The sequence below is a fragment of the Halictus rubicundus genome, chromosome 15 (genome assembly GCF_050948215.1).
Source record: "Halictus rubicundus isolate RS-2024b chromosome 15, iyHalRubi1_principal, whole genome shotgun sequence".
In the NCBI taxonomy this organism is placed as follows: Eukaryota; Metazoa; Arthropoda; class Insecta; order Hymenoptera; family Halictidae; genus Halictus; species Halictus rubicundus.
The window spans coordinates 2,242,878-2,266,480 of NC_135163.1; the positions used below are offsets into that span (position 1 = coordinate 2,242,878).

The following is a 23,603-nucleotide window of genomic DNA, read 5'->3' on the forward strand; positions in this document are numbered from 1 at the left end:
TCATCTAAATCGGTCAATGGTGCAATGAGCTAGAAACGTTTAACGATGAAAACTTAAGGGTGACCTTTAAAAAGACCCCTAAAAACCCTTATGTGATCATTTTGAAACATCTGTAGCTCATTGCAACGTTGACCGATTTTGATAAAATTTTCAGAATATGTATAATTCATACAGATCCACAAATCGTACTTTCTAAATTTCCAATGTAAGTACACATAAAATAGTTGCAAAATACAACTTTTAGTATTTTCTCTGCTATTTCGACCAATTTCAATTTTTCTAAAAAATTTTGTTCATTTTCTGAAGCAAATCAGTTGTGTTAACTTCTTTAAAAAAATCCAAGTCAAAATCTAATATTAACAAAGTTATATGATTTTTAAGCGTCCGAATATTAGTGGGAGTCACTGTAGTTATCTGTTAAAGTTTTGGCAAAATTTGATTGTGTGGAGTTATACGTATACGCAAAAGCCTACTACTACAGTCCATCTGACCGTGGCGATCGGACAGAACATAATCGTGTGCGGGGCTTGAGATAAACGAAATTAAAGGGACTTTCTTCGCTAGGCCCGTACCAAATCATTGTCACCCTGCCCATTCGGATCATAAATTTGAAGTTGCAAAATATGAAAGAATACCTTACATTCAATGTTATACATACGAATACTAATTATGAAATACTAATGTAAAGTATACTTACAAATTTTTCAGAATCTTCTGTTCCTCCGTCGGATCCACAGCACGCTATCACTGACTCACGCGAATACGTCCGAATAATTGAACCACAATTACTAAATTATGCACAACACACTTTAGGAAATCGTGACAGCGAACGATAAGATGTTACTGCGACCACGATCAAAATAATACTGCGATTTTAACCGCCTCCCTCCCACGGACGTGTTAGGGTCAAGTTATACTACGCAGGTCAGACGCAGAGGGTCCATAAACGCTAGAAAAAAATTCTGAATTCTGTCGACAGAATTTTTCTGGTTATCCTGTTTTTGTATCTAGCGTTTATAGACCCTTAGCGTTTGACCTCCCTGGTGTAATCTGACCCTACTGTCATAAATCATCGTCTGTCCATTTACCCAGAAAGAGGTAGAAATTTCAGGTCCGCATGGTTATTATCCTACACCTCCCTTTTTCTTTAATTCTGCCGACAGATTTGTTTACTCTGTTTTTGTATCTTAGCGTTTGTAACCCCCAGCGTCTGACCTGCCTAGTATACGTCCGTGGGAGGGAGGCGGTGAAATCGCAGTATTATTTTGATCGTGGTCGGAGTAACATCTTCTCGTTCGCTGTCACGATTTTGTAAAGTTTGTTGTGTAGTGTTTAGTGATTGTGTAGAAGTGTGATGTTTCGTGCTTCGAAAATGCGCCCCGGAAGACAGGCACAATCATTGGAACGTGTTCGCCTGAGTCAACAGTGTGCTGTGGATCCGACGGAGGAACAGATGATTCTGAAAAATTTGTAAGTACACTTTACATTGGTATTTTATAATTTGGGATTATTATTCGCATGTATACCATTGGATACCAGGTTTTCTTTCATATTTTGGTACGTGATTCGCTTGTCCGTCTCGCAGGTGATTCTGACGGCACTTTGGAGGAATAATCGTTGGCTGGGTGCCGCGTGCTACGATCTCGCGACGTCCGGACTGAGCGTGATGGAGGACACGAGCGACGGCCCGGAGAGCTTCGATGTAATGAAGGCGTTGTACAGGCAGTACAGACCGCGTTACCTGGTGACGATCGCCGGCTCGCCGGCCGTGTTCACCATCGCTTTGAAGAAAACGATCGCGGCGGTAAGAACCGAGAAAGACGTCGAGCGATCGTGTTCGTTCTCCACGGAGGAGGATGGCTCGAGCAATGCGATCTTAAAGATCGTCTGCAAGAAAGAAAACAATTTTGAGCGGTGCTCGCACAGAGTCAGGTGCCTCCGATTAGCATCGGAACCGAGGAACGCGAGCAACGTCGACAGGATCACCTTCCTGAACAGTATCCTGAACTTCAAGTGCGCCGCGATGATTCACGCGCTCGGAGCGCTGCTGCTCTTCGTTGATAAACACTGGAACGAGATCGCTCTCGATCCCTCCGGCAAGCCTTCTTTCCTCTCCCTCGACCACATGGCGTTGTAAGCGGTCAAATCTTTTCCACCTGGCAAACTGTAGAGCTTCGTTTATATCTGTCTTTATATTTTTATGCTCGATGCGCACGGACCCGTCTAGGCGGGATCTGGTGATGGTGGACGACGACACATACAGAGCGCTGAACATCGTGCAGGCTAGGGATCATCCTAGCCTATTCAAATTTGGCCAGGGTGCAGCGAGAATTGGCGGCACCAGCGTATTCGCACTGTTCAAGCGTTACTGTCGCTCAAGGCCCGGCGCGCTGTTTCTCTGGAAAACGATGCAGCATCCGTCGCGCGACGCCAAGCTGCTCGAGAGAAGATTGAACGCGGTCGAATTCTTCCTGAATCCGAGCAACCAGAGCATCGTCGATAGCTTGTCGTCCTGCTTGAATCACGTCGACCGTCTGACCAGCGCCGTGCTCGCCTGTTGTTCAGGACCGCGAGCGAAACCCTCCAATTGGTACAAACTCCACAAGGTCGGCAACAACAGATTTCCGTTTTCCATTCTCTATTTTCCGTCTCCCGTTTCTCGTCGCCGAACAAACCATTTGCCGACTCATTCTCTTTCCAGACCATATCGCACGTGATCCGCATCGCCGACTTATGCGAAGAGCACACCGACGGAATCGAGATTTTCAGACGCATCGCGAACAGCGTGACCAACGAAATGCGATACGTGAAATATTTTATCGAATACATAATAGACTTCGCGGAGAGCAGGCGCGAGAAAAAGCTCGTGGTCAAGCCCAACGTGGACCCGTTGCTGGACGAACGTAAGCGAGATACCATCTTCTTAGCGGCAATCCGATAGGTACCCTACAGCGGAACGGATCTCAAACCGTTTCCAAATATTCCGTTCGTTTGCCAGTGAACCACGCGCGACGCACTCTGCCCGACCTGCTCACCCGAATGGCGGAGAAGGACATGCGGGATCATCTTCCGGCGTCGGTGACCGGCTGCAACATGGTCTATTTGCCAAACATCGGTTACGTCCTGGCGATAAACAAATGGAACCCAACTCCGCCGGAAGACATGGAATTTCCAAACTTGGAGTTCAAGTTTAGCGTAAAAGACGTGCACTACTATAAAAGCTTCTCGGCAAAAGGTCGGTCTCATGTCGCCGCAAACAGTTCCGGAACGTTGTTTGACAACTTTTGCCGTTTACCGCTTCGTTTCAGAACTGGACGAGACCGTGGGAGACGTAATTTTGAAAATAGCCATTCGGCAGAATCGCATCGTGCAAAAATTGTCGCGATACGCCAAGAAGAACGCGGGCTCCATCCTGCGAGCCATCGAACTATGCGCGGAACTCGACACGTAGGTCACCTCCACGTCCGTTCTATTCGATACACTATGCCTAAAATAGTCTATAGTCTATACCGTGAGACATAGGATATACGGCATACATCCTATGTCCTATGTATATTCTACATATCATGTAAATTCGTATTAGAAACACGCAAATCTTTCGCGAGATTGGGTTGTAGGTTGATGGCGTTCGCCAGGGTGGCGCGCGACTACAACTACGCGAGGCCAACCATAAGCGGGTCGAAGATCATCGACGCGAAAGAAACTCGGCATCCGTTGGTCGAGCTGTCGACAACGTTCGTTCCGAACGATGTACGATCCGGAAACGGAGGAAGCCTGATCAAACTCTTGACCGGACCAAACTCTTGCGGCAAGAGCGTCTATCTGAAACAGATCGGACTGCTGATATACATGGCTCATATCGGTTCGTACGTGGCCGCGAAATCGGCCACAATAGGAACGGTCGATCGCATCTTGACCCAAATATCGAACACGGAGAGCATCGGTTTGAACGCGAGCTCCTTTTTGCAAAGTCTTCGACAGGTTCGGGATAGAATGCTCTCGCGATCGTCGAATCGCCAGGCGATCGGATTCGTGCAACGATCATTCGTTCCAATTTCAGATCAACGTGGCCCTCCGCGCGTCCACTTCCGATTCCGTGGTGCTCACGGACGAGCTGGAAAAAGGAACGACCGAGTTGAGCGGTCGCTCGCTGACCGCTGCGGTGCTCAGCGATTTTGCGGCTAGGGGCGAACAGTCTCCGCACGTTTTTGCGGCGACCCACGCGCACGCTGTCCTCCATATGATTCCGCAAACGCCGTTGATCGAACCGCAGGTAATCGTCTACTAGAGTCTGAAATCTAGAGTCTAGTGCTTCTCTACATATAGACTCCCGACGTCCTTGGGTACTCACTCCATTCTTTCGTTTCGCAGACCTTCGAGTACGTCGCGGACGAGAATCAATCGCTGGCGCTTCTGCATCGACTGACCAGCGGCAGCGTGTCGCGCAGCTTCGCTCACTTTGCGGCCCGAGTCGCCGATTTTGACGAGAACATCGTCGAACGGAGTCTACAGGTAGAGGTAGCAGAGGAGAGTTCGCTCGCGAAAGTAATAACCGGAGCGCAGCGCTCCGACTCGAACAAGATTTTGTCGCTTTCCAGGTGTTCGAGTCGATCAGACGCAACGCCCTTCCTTCGCGAGCCGGTGAACGTTGGGACGCGTAAGAATCGATTTCAAGATCGCTCTTGACCCTGCTTATTATTGACCTCTACGACGCAAACTCGATTTCAGGTTGTATCTCGTCGCGCAACTCTGCGAGGCCCGGACGGGCGTCGATCTGAAACAGTTGGAGTCGTTGGTCCGAAGAATCGTGGTTCCCAGGTAGACGGAACAGAGTCATAAAAAAAAGAGAATTTTCAATGTGTTAAAAAAAATATATATATATATACTCTTAAATTGACACCTACTCATAGCTGAAAGAACGCTCTTCAACGCTATACCGTTAGTTTTGCCGAAATTATTACCCATAGAAAAGTATGACGAGGCAAACAACGTTAAGATTTGTATTTTTGTTTTCAAACTTCTCTCGAAAAATAATGGATAACTTATAGCAATTTATGTTTATGCTAAAACTTGTGGTCTGTACGTTTAACACTAGAACGACCGAGCAATATATGCGACTGACGTATATTGCTTTGTAACAGTGACAAGACTGTGCCCAGTCAGACTTGACACAACTTTTATTGTAATATGTGTTTTAGTGAAGAGATTCATTAAAAAATTTCCGATGAGAACATTTTTACAATTTCAGTAATTGTAAAAGAAAAAATTAGGAAGCAGTCATTTTGACTGCTCCGGTCGTTCTAGTGTTAAGAAGCAATCGGTGTAAATTTCATTCGTTTCTGACGAACTCGACAAGATTGACTTTCGGCCAGGTTTTTGCGATTCCGAACCAATGTGGCGGGGCTAGTTCCGTTTTCCGAGCCTCGTCTCGCGACCAACAGATGGACGACGGATGCGGCTTTTCGCGGGGAGAAACGTACTGGCTGACAGATGTCGCGTCGATCGACCGTTCGACCGAAAGTTGGCGCTCGCAGTCTTTCCGTTGTCAATAACGGACGCAGTGTCCCGGCAAAAAATTCCGGAAACGTCTCGTTTGTCAAATTCGGCGACCATCCGGATGTAATTTCGTGTTGTCGCGGGTTGATTCGGACGTGCGCGTAGATTGACAAAAAGGAGGCGCGTTGTCGCGCGCGACCAGAGAGCCACCGTTCGAAGAAATTCGCGAAACGGGCGTGCCTTGGATACTCGGCGACGAAACGGTACGAGACGAAGCGAAACGGGACGGTACGAGACGGGACGTCCCTCGCGCGAAATATCTACGACGGCGGCACCAGACTCCACGGGACGAGTCGGTCAACGATTGCGATCGCGACTGCGACTGGGACTGCGACTGCGACTGCAACCGCGACTGCAACTGCGGCGGCCCCTGCGACTGCGACCGCGAACGCGACCCCGACCAAGACAAAGGGGACGATACGAAGAACGGGAACGGTCTCTGTTCCACGGGTACGACCACGACGACGAGGACCGAGCGAAAACCCTCGAGGACGAGGACGAGGACGAGGGCGAGAGCGAGATCGTGGACGAGGACGAGAACGAGAACGAGGCTGAGCCCAGTGCCAGTGCCAGTGCCAGCAGCGGAGGCTGAGCCAACGCGACGCATCGCCGCGCGATTTTGAATCCGAACGAACCCGTAACTGTCAACGGTCGAATTCGGAACGCTCGCGAACAAACGCCATCTCTCTTTCTCGCGTTTATCGCGATATATCGCGGTCGTTCGGTTATCCGGTGAACAGTCGGCTATTGCACGGTGGTGGCTACGTGAGGTGGCGCGAGAACCCATACTAAATGACCATGGATCACGGCATGTGCGACATCCAAACCGGATACAGCATTAATATCAAGAGGACGGACGGTGAGTAGATTCGCGCACCGCAACCTAGGTATTTTTAGAAATTACCCTGAGCGAACGATCGGTGACCGGACGAGACGAGACGAAACGAGACGAAACGAGACGAGACGAGACGAGACGAGGATTTCTCGCATACGTATGGGTAGTACAACAACAAATGATAAACTCGATGCGACCTGATCCAGCCCTAACCCATACCTAACCTAGCCAGCGCGGCGACTAGCACCGACATCTCGATAACCGTACCCTCGCATATTCTCGGCCTTAAACGAACATTTGTTTGATCGGTGCGTGGGTCGCTTGACGAGCAGCCTCGCGGAAACGCGCGGCTCGGACCGGTTTCGCTATGCTGTCGCAAACTGGTGCGAGAGAACGCACGCTCGAAACCATACCCGTAACACACGGCGGCGATTCGTGCCCGCTGCCCGTTGTCCGACCTACCAATTTACCGATCACGTCCACGCACACCTGTTTGTTTACCACGTCAATTTACATATATCGCCCTTGCTGCGTGATCGGGAACGTTTCGCCGCGCCATATTTGTTTTCCCCTTTTGTTTCTTCTTTCAAATTGGCGCGTTGCGGTGTTGTGCCGTTGTAACGGCGCGCCGCGGCTGGCTTGCGATTCCTCCGTTCGCTGCCGGAGAATCGGTAGCTGGAAGAGGAGCGCGCGAGCGGATCCTGGGGGGCGACAAAGATATCCTTTCACCTTGTACGCAACGTATCCGCGTGCAACGAGACCAGAACGAAACTCGTATTCCTCGAGTCATTGATCGCGCTCCTCTTACACGCTCCAGATTTCCGTGCGAGTCGATTTCGTGGCTAGAAACGTTGGTTCGCGTGCCTCGAGCGCATCTTTTTCGGGCAACGCGCCGATCTCGAGCTCGAATTCGAACGCCGCGAAAATAGAACCGACTCGAACTCGATTCGACAACCGGTGCCAACCGGTTCGCGATCGATAAACGGCGTCGGGGTAACCGGGTACGGTTTCCCCGAGGGAGCGGAGGATTCGATCGCGCCAGGAAACCTTCGCGACGACCGTTACTACCGCGAAACACGCGTTACGTAAGCGGTACGGCCGAAACGCAACGCAACGCAACGCAACAAGTGGCCGGGGCGCGACGCGTACGAATTTTCATAGCCGAGGAAACGATCGGCGGCCGAATGTCGCGCGACGGTCGACGAAGAAGGATTCTTGTCGCAGTCCTCGCTCGTCCTTGCCCGAAAGCGAGCGCGCGTGGTCGGCGCGACACGCGAGCGTGGGCGCCGCATCCTTATAAGGACGTCCGAGTCGTAAGATTCCTACCGCGGCGAACCTTACCTTATATCTTAGCCGATCTTGCGTCATCCGGGATCGGTTTTTCTCGAGATTCGTTGGATCGGCTCGATCGTGGCTCTGCTCGATTGACAAGAACAACGGCCTAGGTGCAATGTATAAGAGAAAAGGGGGTAAAGGGTCACGGCGCTTGGTAATACGAATCGGACATTGTTTGTTGCAGGTCGCGTCCACTCGGCTGTCGTTTCCGGAGTGAATTGGGAACAACGGTCCGTCACCGTAGAATGGTTCGAGCGAGGAGAAACCAAAGGAAAAGAGGTAACGACGAGATCGGGAGACGATTTCAAGGATTCGGCTAAAGTGTGTTTCTCGGTGGATTTTCAGGTGGACATCGACGCGATACTCGCGCTGAATCCCGAGCTGGCGAGCCAAAAGGCGATGGCACCGCCGCCGCCGCAGATCAACAATCATTCCGTCGTGCCCTCCAGAGCTAGGGTAGGTATAGGCTTCACGACCCGATAGGACACAGCCAGCCGCGCGATGCTTCGCGAGAAGGCCGCTTCGCCATTCTCCGATCTCGCTGTGTCGCGTCGCGTCCCGATTGGATTTTTCCGCCGACGCTCGATCGTCTGTTTCACTCGTTTTTCCGGTCGCTCCTTCGGTGTAGTTTGGCCACCTTCGCACCTTCGCGCCGCTCGATTGTCGCGTCATTGCATCGTCGCGCGAGAGAGACCTTTTCTTCGATCGCTCGCGATTCGCCCGAGAAAGCGCGTAGGCGGCTCGGCGACTACACCGACGAAGCCACGCGCGCACCGTCGACGTCGACCTCAACCTCGACCTCGACGTTTCGTCGTCTCGTCGTTCTCGCTACTAACACGTTAACATCTTTTTTCCTCCATGGACGCTGCTCATTATCTCGGACTTGGGTCGACGATGGATCATCAACGACCTCGGAATCCTCTCCAAAACCGATCAAATCCTAACGCGACCTCGCATCTTCGTCGCGGCGCTAAATCGAAACGTCTTCGACTCGTTGATCCACCTCGTTACACCTCGATCCATCTCGATCCAACAACATCGAACCGCGCGATTCGTTCCGGGCCGGGTGGGCGAGTTGGGTTTCGCCGCGCGTCTTGGGATCGCGGTTGTTGCTGCGCGAAAAAAAAAAAAACGAACTTCACGACACGCGCAGGATTCTTCCGGCGACGAGGACGAGGGGATGGACGAGTCGGAAAACCACGAGGAGGGCTCCCTTGGACGACACGGCGGTCACGCGACAAGAAACGGCCTTGCGTCCGCAACGCTTCCTGTACGAGTCACGTCTACTCTTTCGGTAAACGCGGATCCCACGCTCCGGGCAAAGCTCTCTTGTCCTCCACTCTCCTTTCCTTATCTCCCGCGTTCTCTTTTTCTAGATCCTTCGTTCTTTGTTCTTTGTTCTTTGTTCTTTGTTCTTCGTTTTCCGCTTTTCGCTTCCCACCTCCTGGGTGACCGAGGATCCGAACCGCTCGATCGCGTGAACCGCGGACACGCTGCACGACATCGCACCGCACAGCACCGCACCGCATCACACCGCAGCGCATCGCATCGCATCGCATCGCATCGCATTTTCTTTCCACCCCTGTTAATCGATTGGGCTCGATTACGCGCGGGGCGCGAAACGAGGAACACGTCGCCGACACAACTAGAAACATATCATTCCGTTGCGCGTTCGGATCCTCGAACCATAGTTTTACACACGTCTGTCGCCGTTCGTTCCTTCTCGATCGGCGTCGATTTGTTTGACCGTTGGTTTCGATCGTGTTTTCGCGCATATCTCGCGTCGTCGATATCACGGTTTCGCGTCGAGAACGCTAGTTTTGCGCGTATCTATTTCAACGGTGTTCGATCGCGGTACGCTAAGCTTTACCACGCCACCGTATTGTCTGTGCAACTTTACAATACGTTTCTGTGTTTTTCTTTTTCCAGCACTCTATAAGGCAGTCGATTCCAGTGAAAGGTACGTTGCGCGGATGGAAACGGCGCAATATGCGTCCCAAAGTTTTCCTGCGGAATCGCCACGATCGTTCGATTTCGGAAAGAACGATAACGCCGAGCAGTTCGCGTCGCGCGCGTCCGCCGACCATCGATTTTTCGAGTCGCCGAGTTGTTGCGGGCATGTGCCGTTAACACGCGGTGCTTGTCCGCATCGAACGAGCCTAACCGGACAGTCTGTTCGAGTACGAGGACGCGATTCGTGGCTCTCGCTTCGGACTATCGACGTTTTCGCGGCACATGCATAAGCGCAAGGGCAAGGACCTTGACAAACTTTACGCGATCGCTCGTCGACTCTTTCGAATCTTTACGTTCTTCGCAGCACCCTTTGTTCTCTCTCGATTTCTTCCGGTTTCGGCTTTGTCTTCGCTTTTGCTCTTGCCTTCGCCTGCGTCTTTGCCTTTGTCTCGGAATCGATCCGTGGAGGTGAAGCGAGGCGAGGCGAGGCGAAGCGAGGTCGCGATTGCCGTCGTTCGTCATGAAATTCGATCCGTTGAGCTACTGTTTCGGGAAAAAAAATAGAGTAACCAACGGAGATGACGGAAGCGGGGAGGACGCGCGATCATCGCCGTCATGGACCGAGCACGGTAACGTCGCGTTTCGTCTAATTTCGAGACCCAGACCAACGATGATAAGAGATTCGTTCGATCGTTCGCGACCGCTGAAAGATCTCGTGGTTAACGTATCGTTTGCAGCGGGCTCCAACAGGCAATTGTCGCGGCAGACTGGTCGTCCGACCAACATAATGTCACCCGCAACGACCGTCAACGGACACGGAGACTCGGTCACCGGATTAACGGCCCGGCGTGAGCTCGAGAACATACCACCGACGCCTACAACCGCTACGGTTCCTTTGACCGCAACCGCACCGGGCAAACCGAAGCAGCAGCAGCAACAACAACAACAGCAGCAGCAGCAACAGCAACAACAAGTACAGATACAAACGCAGCAGCAAACACAGGTGGAAAATGGTCGAGGAAGACGTTCGAACGTCGTGAAAGAGGTCGAGAGATTAAAGAAGAACAGAGAGGAGAGAAGGCAGAGACAAGCGGAACTGAAGGAAGAGAAAGAGGCTATGATGAATTTGGATCCGGGCAATCCGAATTGGGAGTTTCTCGCTATGATTAGGTAGGTCGATCGATATCTCTTTTTCTTCTTCTTTTCGGCTCGTGACCGTTTTCGTTGTTTTCGTTCGCAGAGAGTATCAAAACAGTATAGACTTCAGACCGTTGCGAGAAACGGACTCTGTCGAGGACCATCAGATCACGGTATGCGTAAGGAAACGTCCATTGAACAAGAAAGAGACCGCGCGCAAGGAAGTCGACGTGATCAGCGTGCCCAGCAAGGACCAAATGGTGGTTCACGAGCCAAAGGCCAAAGTCGATTTGACCAAATACTTGGAGAATCAGATATTTCGGTTCGATTACGCGTTCGACGAGACGTGCACCAACGAGATCGTCTACAAGTACACCGCGAAGCCGCTGGTGCAGACCATCTTCGAGGGCGGGATGGCCACTTGCTTCGCGTACGGTCAAACCGGCAGCGGAAAGACGCATACCATGGGCGGCGATTTTAACGGAAGGACGCAAGACTGTAAGAAAGGCATATACGCGATGGTCGCCAAGGACGTGTTCAAGTGTCTCAAGTTGACCAAATATCGGCCCTTGAACCTGGTGATATCCGCCAGCTTCTTCGAGATCTACTCCGGCAAGGTATTCGATTTGTTGGCGGACAAGGAGAAGCTCAGGGTCTTGGAAGACGGGAAACAGCAGGTTCGTTCTTTCTCTTCTTTTGCGTTTCCGTAGCCGATCCCCTGGACGATAACCGTTTTCTGAACACGTTGACCCGTGGCGATTACAGGTACAAATCGTCGGATTAACGGAGAAAGTCGTGGAAACCTGCGACGAAGTACTGAAGCTGATCCAGCACGGGAACAGTGCCAGAACGAGCGGGCAGACGAGCGCAAACTCAAACTCTTCGCGATCGCACGCGGTCTTTCAGATTATAGCTCGAACGCCGGGCACCCATAGGGTTCACGGGAAATTTTCTCTGATCGATCTCGCTGGTAACGAGAGAGGTGCCGATACGTCGTCCGCCAACAGACAAACTCGTGAGTATCGACGACGGATCGCGATCTTCATCCTCCAACGAACCTGTTTCTCTTCACTGTTTCCCTTGTTGCCAGGTATGGAGGGCGCGGAAATCAACAAATCGCTGTTGGCTTTGAAGGAGTGCATTCGAGCGCTGAGTCGCAAAGGCACGCATTTACCGTTCAGAGCGAGCAAGCTGACTCAAGTGCTAAGGGATAGTTTCATCGGCGAAAAGTCCAAGACTTGCATGGTAATCGTCTTGAATGCAAATGCATCTAATTCTAAAGCAATTCGTCTTCATTCTCGTTCGCGTTCGCAGATCGCGATGATCAGTCCAGGGATGAGTTCTTGCGAGCACTCGTTGAACACGCTGAGGTACGCGGATCGAGTCAAGGAGCTAGCCGCGACCGATCCGACCGAAGTGAAAGCTTCCCCGACGGACGAAGATCGAGAACCGACGATCGAGGAGCAATCCAACACCAGCGTTCTGTCGGACAGCGATCTGGCGCAGCTTCGTTCGCTCAACGTGAGTTCCTACGACCTACCCAGTCGCCCCTACGGTATCCTCGATAACCCGAGTCTGTTTTCTTCAGGAGGGCGAGATTTCTCAGGATCTGTACACGTTTCACGAGGCGGTGTCGGCGTTGCAATTACTGGAAGAGGAAGTTTTGGACACGCACAAAATGGTCATGGAAAATACCAACGCGTTTCTGAACGACAGTCGCATCGTGTTCAGCGGAACGCACGAAGTAGACTACGATCAAGAAGGTAAGATTCAACGTAAAATCCCCTCGCATCTTTTCGTCAGGTTTTCGCGTTCGCTTTTCCGCGTCTCTCTATCTATCTATCTTCACTTGCGTTTTCGTTCTCGCAAACAGTTTTCCGTCGGCAGAATTTCCTCGTTCGAGTTCGTAACGCGGAACCTTGTTGTTGCATGGAAGCTTTATCGATCGGTACCGCGCGGGGCTTCTATTACTACGCGAACCCGTTTGCACTTTCGAGATGCGTCGACAAACGAGTCGACGCGAAATGCGAAAGATTGTTAGCGTGGGTGACAGAGAAAAAAGAATGGGTGGAGGGCAGAGGGTGGAAGGCGGATGGGCATCAGGGTACAACGTGATCGACTATGAAATTTTGCAACAGATTCGCGCGGTAAAGGTAAGGCATATGCGAGCTGCTCGTTAAAATGGAACCGGAATTACGGCAGAACGACGACTGCTACGGATACGGATACGGATACGGATACGGATACGGATACGGATACGGCTACTACTGCGACTCGGACTACGTCCACTCGAAATACGGCAGTACCAGTGAACAGTGTTACCTACGTTGCATCGCACAATTACACGTGGCCCGGGCTAAATGGGAGCGTTGATCAGGCTACAAAGGACTCGTTAAAGACCCCTTGGAAGGACGAACTGGAATATAAAAGCGACTCCAGCTCGCACAATACCGACCACGAATCGAACGAGGCCCCAGTTCGAAACGCCGACAGCTCGATATCGTCCAACTATTCGAGCAAGACGTTCTCGATTGCCACGCGCGTTTCGAGAAAAAACGCGTCGAACGAAAGCCCGTCTCAGAGAACGCCGAACGGTGGGCAATTCTCGGCCAGAAAGAAAAGAACCTCGGACAAGTACCACTGGTCCGGCAGGTTCAACGATCGCGCGAAAAAATATTCGAGATCTGGCCACGAGAATTCGTTTCGTTGGTCGAATCGTCGAAACGACGGCGACAAAGGCGGTACCGATTACAACTACAACTTGGAAACGTGCGACACGGATAAACCGTCGAAGAAAATGAAATTGGTTTGCTACGACGAATCGAAACTCGACGTTCGAATCGAAAGCGACGAAACCGCGAAAAATGACGACCAACGAAAAATCATTGACGAGCCGGCGGACGGTGCCAAGACGATAGACGACGAGATCGACGCGAGTGTTCGAGCAGCAGACCGTTTTCGTTTTCATTTTCGTTTCCGTGATCGTCGTTCCTCGTACGTCGTCGATACCAGCGAAATCGATCGCGACCCGTCTCTCTCGAAACATTGCCTTCCACCTCGGAAGTCACCTTACCTCGGACCCTTCGGATTTGTTCTAGCAGTCGTGAAAAACCTTCTTCTCTTTTCTCTTTTGCCCACCGCGTACGTGGCATTTTTCGTCTACGTAAACAGAGCGCAACACCAATAACGTGATTCTTTCGATCAATACGTACACGAGATCCAATCGCTTTATCGTAACATTGTAATCGCCGTCGCGTCGGCGCCCTGCGCGTTCAATTTTAGAAGTATTTTATCATTAACGCGTAGTTGTTAATAGTATACACCGTGCTTACCGCATGGATCGACAAAGTTGCGAAAAGTTCGACCGCTTTTTACTGCCACCAACTATCGAATATCTCCGCTCACGGCGTTCAGAATTTGTTGTAATCCGTTCGTCGCGATTCTCGGATATTGTTCCGAGATGAGAAGATAAGAGACAAGACGAAACGACACGAAACGAGAACAAACGAAATTCCATACGCAATTTAGGGAGGCGACTCGATTCGGTCGCTCCACCGATTCCAACGCGCGTCGTCCATTACTTTGTAACTAGACGTAAGGAGAGCCAACCGATCAACAAGTTTTCACCGTAACGTCACGAACCGTTGCAGATTTGAGACGGAAAAGAGCAAAGTTTGAGACGCCCTACCCAAGGAGGTTCTCGTTGCGTAGACGTCTGATAGAGAGAATGCAATTTTCCGACGGTACGAAACCATCATTCGATTCGCAATCACAAAAGTCATCTCGATCAAATCGATTGGCCGCTTGTCTTAATCCTCGCGCTAGAAGCAGCAGTACTAATCGTCGTTGCTCGCGAACATAAGCGGTAGCATCGAGCCGGATAAAATCCTCAAAAATAACAATAAATCATAATGCTTCCGATACACGGAAAAATGGATGTCGCGGCAGGATGGCGGACGGCTCAACTTTCTCTTTTCTTGCCGTCCGTGTCGAACTACGATCCCCGTGATCTCCGAGAATCTGGATCGATCTCGAATCACGGGGATCCCGAAGCACAGTTGTTATCGTCTTCAATAAATGTTATTTTTGTGGATTCGTGATCTAACGGTACATCGCGTTTCCTTTGCACTAACGCCAAACAATAACCGATAACCGGACGAGGCGGTGCAATACGAGTAACGCCCTTAAGGTCCGTCTCCCCTTTTCACCTTGTCCTCATCCTGGCCGAACGCTTCGCGTTGCGCGCTACCGATCGTCCGATCGCCGATTTCCGTTCGGTCCACTTCGGTTCAATACGGTTCGGTACGGTTCGGTACGGTTCGGTACGGTACAACTCGTCAGCGTTCACGCAAATTCATTAAACCTATTCGACTCACGATCGCGAATCGAGGTCTCCGAGCCGATCCACTCAAAGCGTCTTGTCTGTTGCAGCGTATGCCCAAAGCTGGGAGAAACTACTGGTGCAGCAGCGCGATATCTTGAACGCCGCAATAGATCAAGTGAGTCAGTTTCGTGGACAGCTGTTGCAAGAGGAACAGATCAGCCAGAAGATGACGCGAACTCGTAACTTGCGGCACAACTAAGCTTGGAATCTTTCACGAAACCGAGTGAGAGAACGCGAGGCGAGGGGTTAAGCTGGCAGGACGGGAAACAGAGAAACGGGAAAAAGAGAGAACATGATGGAATCAATTGCAAAACAGCAATTGCAAAAGCGCACCGCGAACACCGAGAGGCATCGACTGTTCAAAACGGAGGAGAAATTAGGAGAGAGAGTGAGAGAAAGAGCCCAAGGAAATTTCGACAAGACAGCAACGATCACACGGCCAAGAAAGCTTCCCTAAAATATACATCACCGCGACACGACACCGTATACGCGGATATTATGCGCGAACGGACTATAACAGCACACGATTAGCTCTTTGATCTCGCGACGGTGGCTACATCACCCGATATACCGTCCGCTGCTTCGCCACGGCACTTACCATGCTTCGCTACTTTTTCGTTCTACCTCAATTTTGCTTATTCGCCACCGTTGTCTTTCCCATTTCTTTTCCGTCTCCGTTTCTTTGCTTTTTTCCTGTTCACTAATCCCTACTTCGCCTTTCACTCCACGATACTTTGCGCATAAAAGTCCGAGCGTATCGCGCGTGTCGAGTCGCATCGAGAGCATCCCCCGAGTCCCGATTCGATGGCCACCAGCGTTTCACTCTTTCCGAAGGAATAGCCGCCATCTACGGTTGTCGATCGTACATATCCGTCGAAAAACGCGTGGAGAAACGTGATTACGTTTGTGGTTGGTACGCGGGATGTTTACCGTATATATACTCTGCATTGTACGTGGACAGTCGCAAAAGGAGCGAACGTCTCGCGTCGTTCGCGCGCGACAACTCTAAGGAATACGAGACTTGTCTTCTCGATGCTTCTAGAGGTTTCTCTCTCAAGCGGAAAAAATCTTCGTTCGCTTTTCGTCGCGCTTTTCCACGGTGCGTCGACGGAGTTGCTGTCCTCGACGCGGTCGTACTAATTGAACAAAAACGAATTTCTATTCGTATCTATCGATCCTCGTTCTCGAAACCACCTTCCATTCTAGCTCGTTCAACGATTCTTCTTGCCATTGCGTCGTTCAAACGACCGTCGCGTCGATTCGGTACGTTCCGGAAACCCCGTTGAAAACACCGACGTGTCCGAATCACGTTAGAGATCGTTCGACGGTGGATTCCGATTCCGAGGCATCGGTCCATACCGCAAACGCGAAGGAACGAACGTCAAATTTCGACCGGTACAGATCCAGATCTACAACGCGACGAGCTTTGCGGGGGTAACAATGAAAACTAAAAGTATACGGTTCCGTAAACGATACCTCGTCGTATGCCGATTTACGTAAAAGCACACGTCCTGCACGAGTCATGCTTACTCGCGATGGACCAATCGACCCCTGTGGCGAGAACGCGATCGGTGGAGACTCGATTCGATGATCCAGAGTAGCCTCCACGATTATTTTCTTTTTGTTTTGCGACACGTCCGAGAAATCGCAGTTTTATTTTCACATTTTAATTCGGACTTATCCGCTTTTCGTACGGCGCGCGAGTTTTATTGAACAAAACCGGAGCTACTCGCGAACGAAGTCTGTCCATCGTCGTGGACGTTTTAGTTTGTGACGGCGAACGATCGAACAAGGAGGATTTTGTAGCTCCGAACGAGAACACCGCGAGTTCTTTCCTCCTCCGAACAATCTCATCCAAAACAAAATGGACAGGGTACAGAGAGACAGGTGGGGGGAGAGGGAGAGAGGTCAGAGAAATATCAAACGATTATGGAAAAGGGCAGGAGAGAGGGTACGCGAGAAATAGGTCGAATGCTAACAAACTCGAGCGGTAAACAGTCTATTCGCGTTGTTGGTAAAGTATGATTTTTATAGAAATGTATTTATATAGGTAACAGCGTCGTTGCAACGCATATATGTATATGTATAGAGAGAGAGAGAAAGAGAGGAAGAAAGAGAAACGTGTGCGTGGATGCGCGTGTTTGCGTGTGTGCGTGTGTGTGCGCGTGCGCGCGAGAAAGAGAGAGACTCGAACGTTTGGCGTATCGAACGCAAAGTTTCTGTTCACTTATGGTACGTATTAAAACTAAACTCGCTTAAACAAATGGTCAGAACTGCCTTTACGTGTTTTTCTCCGACAAAGCACCATCTAGATTTCGTAGTGACGACAAACAGGAGCATTCGTAGACGCGACGAGTTCGAAGTCTACTCTGTGGTTTTCTGTACTTTCGAAACGAACCAAACTCCCGTTCGAAAGAGGACAATTTGGCTTCGAATAGAGACGGATCGATTTGGTTCGACTCGTTGGTACCACTCGGTTTTTCAATTGCGTTCGCGCCAACGCAACGTAACGCATCGCAACGCAACGCTACGGAACGATTCGTTTGCTACGGGTACGACCGGCGATCCGCGTACGCGAACGTTCGAGAGTCATCATCGATGGCGACCGGTGCTGCTAGTATTTTTGATAAGAAACTCGTTGCGAGAGAAAACGGAGGGCGCAAAAACATAACGAGACTGCCAACCGCAGCGATCGTCGTTCGTTAGCGTTGCGCGTTACCTTGCCTGCTCGAACGCATCGCCGAACTTCGTTTACCATGTTCCTCGAGGAATAAGATAAAAATGGCAGGTCCGTTTCACCTACCGGCAAAGCGTATTTCTAAAAATCTGTATCGAACAGGGCCGTAACAAAATACACGAACAATGATTTCTAAAATAATAAGTTTATTAAAAGCCGCGTATATAGATATATATATATTTATATATATTATATTTACATTCGTGCATCGCAAACGTGTCTTGACCAGCAAGCGACAATTGCGAGGACTTGTCGTCGTATCAACGAGACTCGCTCGCGCCGATTCGATTATGCGCGCGTGCACACCTTGACACGGTATCTCGAAACCGATCCTGCGCGCGAAAAGCATCTGGACAAGAATCGCGTACGCGTCCGCCGCGGTGCGGGCTAACGTTCTAGTCGAAATGATCGATACGATACGAAACGAAACGAAACGAAAAAGAAAAACAATTTTACCCTGTAGAGAAGCAATCGTCGGATTCGGACGCGCAATTCGGATCACAAACGAATGCGTGTACGCGTCGGGTCGGTCCCGTGACGACTACTCCGCGTTTTTGGCAACGCACTTTGCGCATTCTTATATAAAGTGATCACAGTATCTCGTCGAGTTTCGCACCTTAGTTGCTCGTTCCCGCCCATCGATTTCTATGTAGAACGGCACGTTTCTAGTACAGGAGTTATTAGAACACAGCGAAAAATTAGTGGAAGCATTCGATTCCGGCAAACGGAGGTAAAAATACTTTGTAAAGTCGAAACTACGAGAATCGATGCGCTCGATACATGCACGCAAACCGACGAAATTCGCTATTCCTTTTTGGTGTCTATAAAATACTCGCGACCTAACACCTGCGGCGAAAAAGATCGGTCGCTCAGTCGTCGGTGAAGGTGTCCGATAGATCGCTGACTTCCTCGGTAACGATCGTTTTGCTTCTCTCGGGAAAGAAAGAATCCTGACCGAGGGCGGGCACTTGCCTCGAGAACTCGCTGGTCGCCCATAAAAATAGATCGAGCGTCTGTTCGGTGCACTCGGCTATAAATCGAACGAACGGCCGGACGTCTCCCGTGTTCGCTATCTCGAGATTTTCGTAATAGGTATGCCGGTGCTGTTTGTGGATGATGACGGGCGGATAGCCGGCCTGCATGAGGATCATGTTCATCAGCAATCGGGAGGTTCTGCCGTTTCCGTCCGAGAACGGATGTATTCGTACCAACTTGTAGTGCGCCAGAGCCGCGTACCTGCAGCACCAGCAGCAGCAACGTAAGCGACGACAACGAGTAGAGTCGGGAGAATGGGAATACGCGGGCGGGAGTCGCGGCGGTATGTAGCAAGGGAAACTGGTCGCTTACCTAACAGGATGCATTCGAATGGCGGTCTCGCTGTTCAACCAGAGCGCGAATTCATCCATGAGATAGTGTATGTCACCGGGACCGGGAGGCACGTGACCACCAACGTAAACCTGAGTGCGACGAAACTGCCCGCCTTCAATCGGATCCACGTGTCCGAGTACGCGTTTGTGTATCTCCAGTATATCTTTGATCGAGATCGAGCCGACCCTGTTGACCAGAGTGGCATTGATGTACTTCATGGCCGCGTCCAAGCCCAAGATCTCGTTGTGCTCGTCGATGCTTTTACCGGCGACCGCCGTACGCGTCTCGACGATGGCCCTGGTTTGTGCCAGGTTCATCGTGTTCCCCTCGATGCCGACCGTGTGATAGATGTGCTGAAAGTAAGCCTCCTTCTTGGCGCGTATCAGGGCCGCGTTTTTGTCGGGAATCGCGGCGAGCGTGTCCCGTTTCTCGTCTATGCGTCGCAGAGTCCTACGGTCCAACTCCTCGACCACGCGAGCGGTTCTACGGCTGTTGATCAACGCCTCCTCGTGATTCGGCTGGTAATTTAGGGCGCGTACATAGTACTCGTTCGCTTTGACCACGTTGTTCTGCGCGTACTCGAGAAACTCCCCGTAATGATTGAGAACGTCGGGATGCCGAGGCGCCAGCGCAACCGCGTGCTGGAACAGCTTCACCGCTTTCTTCTCCTTGCCGGACAGCTTCATCTCCAGAGCCAATTGCAGAGACGTCAAAGCCTCCGCGGTCGAGGTTGCCCTGTTGAGGGTCGTGGTCGCGATCTCGCCGAGCCAGCCGTTGGCTCGGGAAGTCGGCACGACAACGTCCAAACTGCCCTCCTTCAGCTCCAAGTCCAACTCTAATTCCAGCGCGTTCAACGAGCTCTCCGATGGAAGCGGGACGAACGCTCGTCGGTAATCCTGTCGCTCTGAAATACAGACAGCACGGATACAGATAACAGCCAAAAGATACCGTGTCTAATAGATCTAGGTACAGTGACTTCTCGATGTATGACAGTGCCAATCTTACAATTTGAAGTCAGTGGAAAAACTCTAACCAAGAACCACCAGAACCCAGGAGACCACTACTAACCCAATTACAAAACTTTTTTATTTTTCGTTATTTTTTTCTATGAAACATTTACCAACATGTTCGTGGCATTTTTCTGATTAAAATGAATCCAAATGTGATTGTAATTCCGATGATATTTACGTATGTGATGAACGATGGAAGTCTTCCCATAACAATTACATTAACGGAAAATTAGTGTAAATGTGATCCGAATTGTATCGCGTTTGGTATCATTTTAATCAGAATAATGCCACAAATATATTGGTGAAAGTCTGATAAAAAAATAATTAATAATAAAGAAGTTAAATTTTTCATTTAAAGGCCTGCGCTCACGCGGGATTTGATCCGTGCCGGCGGCCGCGACTCTTTCTTTCCCATAAGCTGTCCTTCTCTGCGTTCGAAACTTTCATCGCTCGTTGCACAAGTAAATATCATCGGAATTGCATCATATTTGGTTTCATTTTAATCAGAAAATTGCCACGAATATGTTGGTAAAAGTTTAAATAAACAAGTTTTGTAATTGGGTTAGCGGTGGTCTTCTCACAGCGATATAGCCGACAATGTGTGGCACACTCTTCGGCGACGACGGCTCTCGAGCTTCGCTGTCAGCTTCTCCGTGGAACATTGTATCGGAGACGGACATTTCCGCAGTGTTCTTGTCACTAGCGCTTAGTGGTCATAGGTTTCTTATGACTTGTAGACGGATATGACTCTTAGGTTTCCAGCGAACCTCCGGTTTCGTATTCGTGTCAGTGAAAAGAACGGCGGGACTGACATACAACGAGAATTCACTGTACAGGGACCAGTAAACACGGCGACGAGGTTAGGATCGCCCCGACGAACGTACAGTTTACTGTCTGCTTACCTGGCATCTCGGTCGACGACAAATGTTCGATGTAGTAGCGAGACAAAAGCGCACCGATGGCAGCTACAGCGATTCCCGACGCCAATATCAGAAAGACGACCAGGCGATTCACCGTCATAGCGACGCTGCTCGCATTCTTTCGATGTCCGCGGTGCTCGTTTAGAAGAACGGGTTCGTCGCGAAACGGGCAAACCAGACTTGGCCGCGACACCGGCATATCTCCGCGAGAAACGGATAAACTCGACAGCAATGTTTCCTTCGCGTCGCGAGACTCGACATGTTTCCAGCTACCTATCTCCTCGACGCGCTGCTCTCGCTCTCGAATGGCAACGGATGACGTTGCGCCGTTGCGGACAAGCGTATCAAGAATCTGGTCGCGCGACACGATTCTCGATATCCTAGCCCACGAATCATGTGGTGCTTCGCGATTGGCTCGTATTCGGAACGGTCGCGCCATCAAGCTGTGTACGTCAACTTGCTCACAGATGTCGCCAGAGGTTCGCGAACGCGTCTGCGACCTGCGACCGATGAGTGCAACCTTCTCGGAAAGCAGCATTGCTCTTTTCCTCGTCGCTCCCCGCCGTTCGTCTTGCCGCGAAGCTCTCGCTCACGATTTCGTAGGAGGAGAGCGGCGAGGGGAGCCGCTGCGAAACTCCGTAGCAAGGAGGAGGCGAAACGAAACGAAACGAAACGAAACGAGGCGAAAGGATGCATGTGCAAGCCGCTTGCGATTCAGCGAGAACGGGGGAGGCGGGGGTAGAACGAGAGGTAAGTCGACGCGAGCGAATAATAGTCGAAACGACCCTGAAACCGAGGTCATCGTTGTCCGTTGGCCCGAACGACGCTCGAGCGCGTTCGTTCGTTCCTCCTCGAGCTTTGACGCGTTTCACGCCGCGAACGTAAACGCGCGCGACCACCTTTTTTCTCGTATTATTCGGTCAACAGTCACCAGTTGCAAATTCGAAGAGATTCTCCTTCGTTTCGCGTCTGGCCGGGGGAGAGCGTCGAATAGACTGGAAACGATCGACGAATTGCACCTTTGATATCGCTGTCGATTTGTTTCAGATTGGATGCAAAGCAACGAGCATAGCGGCGCGGCGCGGTGGTTGGCTATGCACTTTCCGCCTGTCGGCGCGACCGCCTTTTTTCATATTATTCGGTCAACAGTCACGAGTTGCAAACTCGAAGAGATTCGACGCTTCTTCTTCGTTTCGCCTCTCGCCGGGGGAGAGCGTCGAATAGACTGGAAACGATCGACGAATTGCACCTTTGATATCGCTGTCGATTTGTTTCAGATTGGATGCAAAGCAACGGCCATAGCGGCGCGGCGCGGTGGTTGGCTATGCACTTTCCGTCTGTCGGCGCGACCGCCTTTTTTCATATTATTCGGTCAACAGTCACGAGTTGCAAACTCGAAGAGATTCGACGCTTCTTCTTCGTTTCGCCTCTGGCCGGGGGAGAGCGTCGAATAGACTGGAAACGATCGACGAATTGCACCTTTGATATCGCTGTCGATTTGTTTCAGATTGAATGCGAAGCAACGACCATAGCGGCGCGGTGCGGCGGCGATGCACTTTCCGTCTGTCGGCACGACCAAGTCATTCGGGTTCTCGATTTTCGGGGAAAAGCGACTGCGAGCAACAGGATCGGTCTCCGCCCCACGAACACGAACGCGCCGAGCGCAATTCATAGCGCGGCGTAGAGAAACGCTCTTCTCTCCCTTTCGAGCTGTTCGTAGCACCGACCGGTTCTGCTCTAATTGCGTTTCCCGCGTACTTCGATCCCTTCGTTCCGTGTTCGTTCGTCCGTCACGGTTCCTCTTTCACGGATCGAAGCAAAATTTTAACGAAAACCATCGCGTGTCGCGCTGCATCGTGAAAATCCGATCCGTTGGAGAAAAAGGGAATCGCGGCGCTGTGAACGACGAAAATGCTCGCGCGTTCCCAGCGGTTTTCTTACAATTAGCGTAGTTCAGACACGGCGGAAACCGCGCGGTTCTTATTTACATTGGCGTCTTCATATTCGTTCACACCTGCCGACTCAAAACCGCGCGATTCTATTTTCCATGGTTCTTATGAGAGCGTTCAGTTGTTGGGTGGATTCCGCGCGTTTACGATGTGCGGCAGCATGAATCGTTTCGACACCGAATTGTTTCTCGATGAAGTGGAGAAAACACCAGCGATATGGGGTATTCAATGTGCTGATTATTCCAATAAAGTCTATAAAAATTTTATCAACGTTCTCAAATAGTTGAAGAATTTCGATTAAAAATTTCTTAATTTGGGATATAGAGTTACAAATAGGCCATGTGAGAGCCGATCTCAATATCGGATGCACCCAATACTGCCTTTTCCTATTTTCTTTTTTGTGGAGCAACCACAAACAT

General features: G+C 50.7%; 3 protein-coding genes across 7 annotated transcripts; 2 read left to right on the forward strand and 1 right to left on the reverse strand.

Moving 5' to 3' along the window:
- Window positions 1-1,537: 1,537 nt before the first annotated feature.
- On the forward strand, window positions 1,538-6,148 carry LOC143361721 (mutS protein homolog 5-like). The gene is given in 11 exon segments (XM_076801315.1): window positions 1,538-2,133; window positions 2,171-2,654; window positions 2,702-2,903; window positions 2,999-3,235; window positions 3,309-3,447; window positions 3,618-3,960; window positions 3,962-4,273; window positions 4,372-4,545; window positions 4,599-4,657; window positions 4,729-4,818; window positions 5,968-6,148. Coding segments are annotated over 11 exon segments (2,688 nt in total). The 5' UTR covers window positions 1,538-1,666.
- Window positions 5,440-18,387, forward strand: Klp10a (kinesin-like protein 10A). Of its 5 annotated transcripts, XM_076801426.1 has the most exons (13): window positions 5,452-6,415; window positions 7,911-8,005; window positions 8,072-8,182; window positions 8,880-9,020; window positions 9,656-9,686; window positions 10,417-10,849; window positions 10,920-11,493; window positions 11,582-11,831; window positions 11,907-12,061; window positions 12,131-12,337; window positions 12,405-12,579; window positions 14,467-14,559; window positions 15,248-18,387. In XM_076801426.1, the coding sequence occupies exons 1-13, from the start codon at window positions 6,349-6,351 to the stop codon at window positions 15,397-15,399; spliced, it is 2,484 nt and encodes an 827-aa protein (XP_076657541.1). In that variant the 5' UTR covers window positions 5,452-6,348; the 3' UTR covers window positions 15,400-18,387. The 5 variants fall into 5 exon arrangements, with proteins under 5 accessions (XP_076657537.1, XP_076657539.1, XP_076657540.1 ...); XM_076801422.1 differs by lacking the exons at window positions 14,467-14,559; window positions 15,248-18,387 and adding an exon at window positions 12,955-14,018 and having other exon boundaries at window positions 5,440-6,415; XM_076801424.1 differs by lacking the exons at window positions 14,467-14,559; window positions 15,248-18,387 and adding an exon at window positions 12,955-14,018 and having other exon boundaries at window positions 5,440-6,415; window positions 8,880-8,996.
- On the reverse strand, window positions 18,064-21,791 carry Fic (FIC domain protein adenylyltransferase). Its single transcript, XM_076801428.1, has 3 exons — window positions 21,218-21,791; window positions 19,285-20,209; window positions 18,064-19,173 (listed from the first exon to the last, which is right to left on the reverse strand). The coding sequence occupies exons 1-3, from the start codon at window positions 21,771-21,773 to the stop codon at window positions 18,807-18,809; spliced, it is 1,848 nt and encodes a 615-aa protein (XP_076657543.1). The 5' UTR covers window positions 21,774-21,791; the 3' UTR covers window positions 18,064-18,806.
- Window positions 21,792-23,603: the final 1,812 nt, after the last annotated feature.

What these genes read in the sequence shown, in the direction of transcription:
- Klp10a (XM_076801422.1), top strand. Translation starts at nt 6,349, where the DNA reads ATGACCATGGATCACGGCATGTGCGACATCCAAACCGGATACAGCATT. An exon ending in TAATATCAAGAGGACGGACG is followed by an intron (nt 6,416 to 7,910) that starts GTGAGTAGATTC and finishes TGTTTGTTGCAG; the next exon opens with GTCGCGTCCACTCGGCTGTC. An exon ending in TCGTGCCCTCCAGAGCTAGG is followed by an intron (nt 8,183 to 8,879) that starts GTAGGTATAGGC and finishes CGACACGCGCAG; the next exon opens with GATTCTTCCGGCGACGAGGA.
- Fic (XM_076801428.1), bottom strand. Translation starts at nt 21,773, where the DNA reads ATGCTGCTTTCCGAGAAGGTTGCACTCATCGGTCGCAGGTCGCAGACG. An exon ending in GTCGTCGACCGAGATGCCAG is followed by an intron (nt 20,210 to 21,217) that starts GTAAGCAGACAG and finishes TCTGTATTTCAG; the next exon opens with AGCGACAGGATTACCGACGA. An exon ending in ATTCGAATGCATCCTGTTAG is followed by an intron (nt 19,174 to 19,284) that starts GTAAGCGACCAG and finishes CTGGTGCTGCAG; the next exon opens with GTACGCGGCTCTGGCGCACT.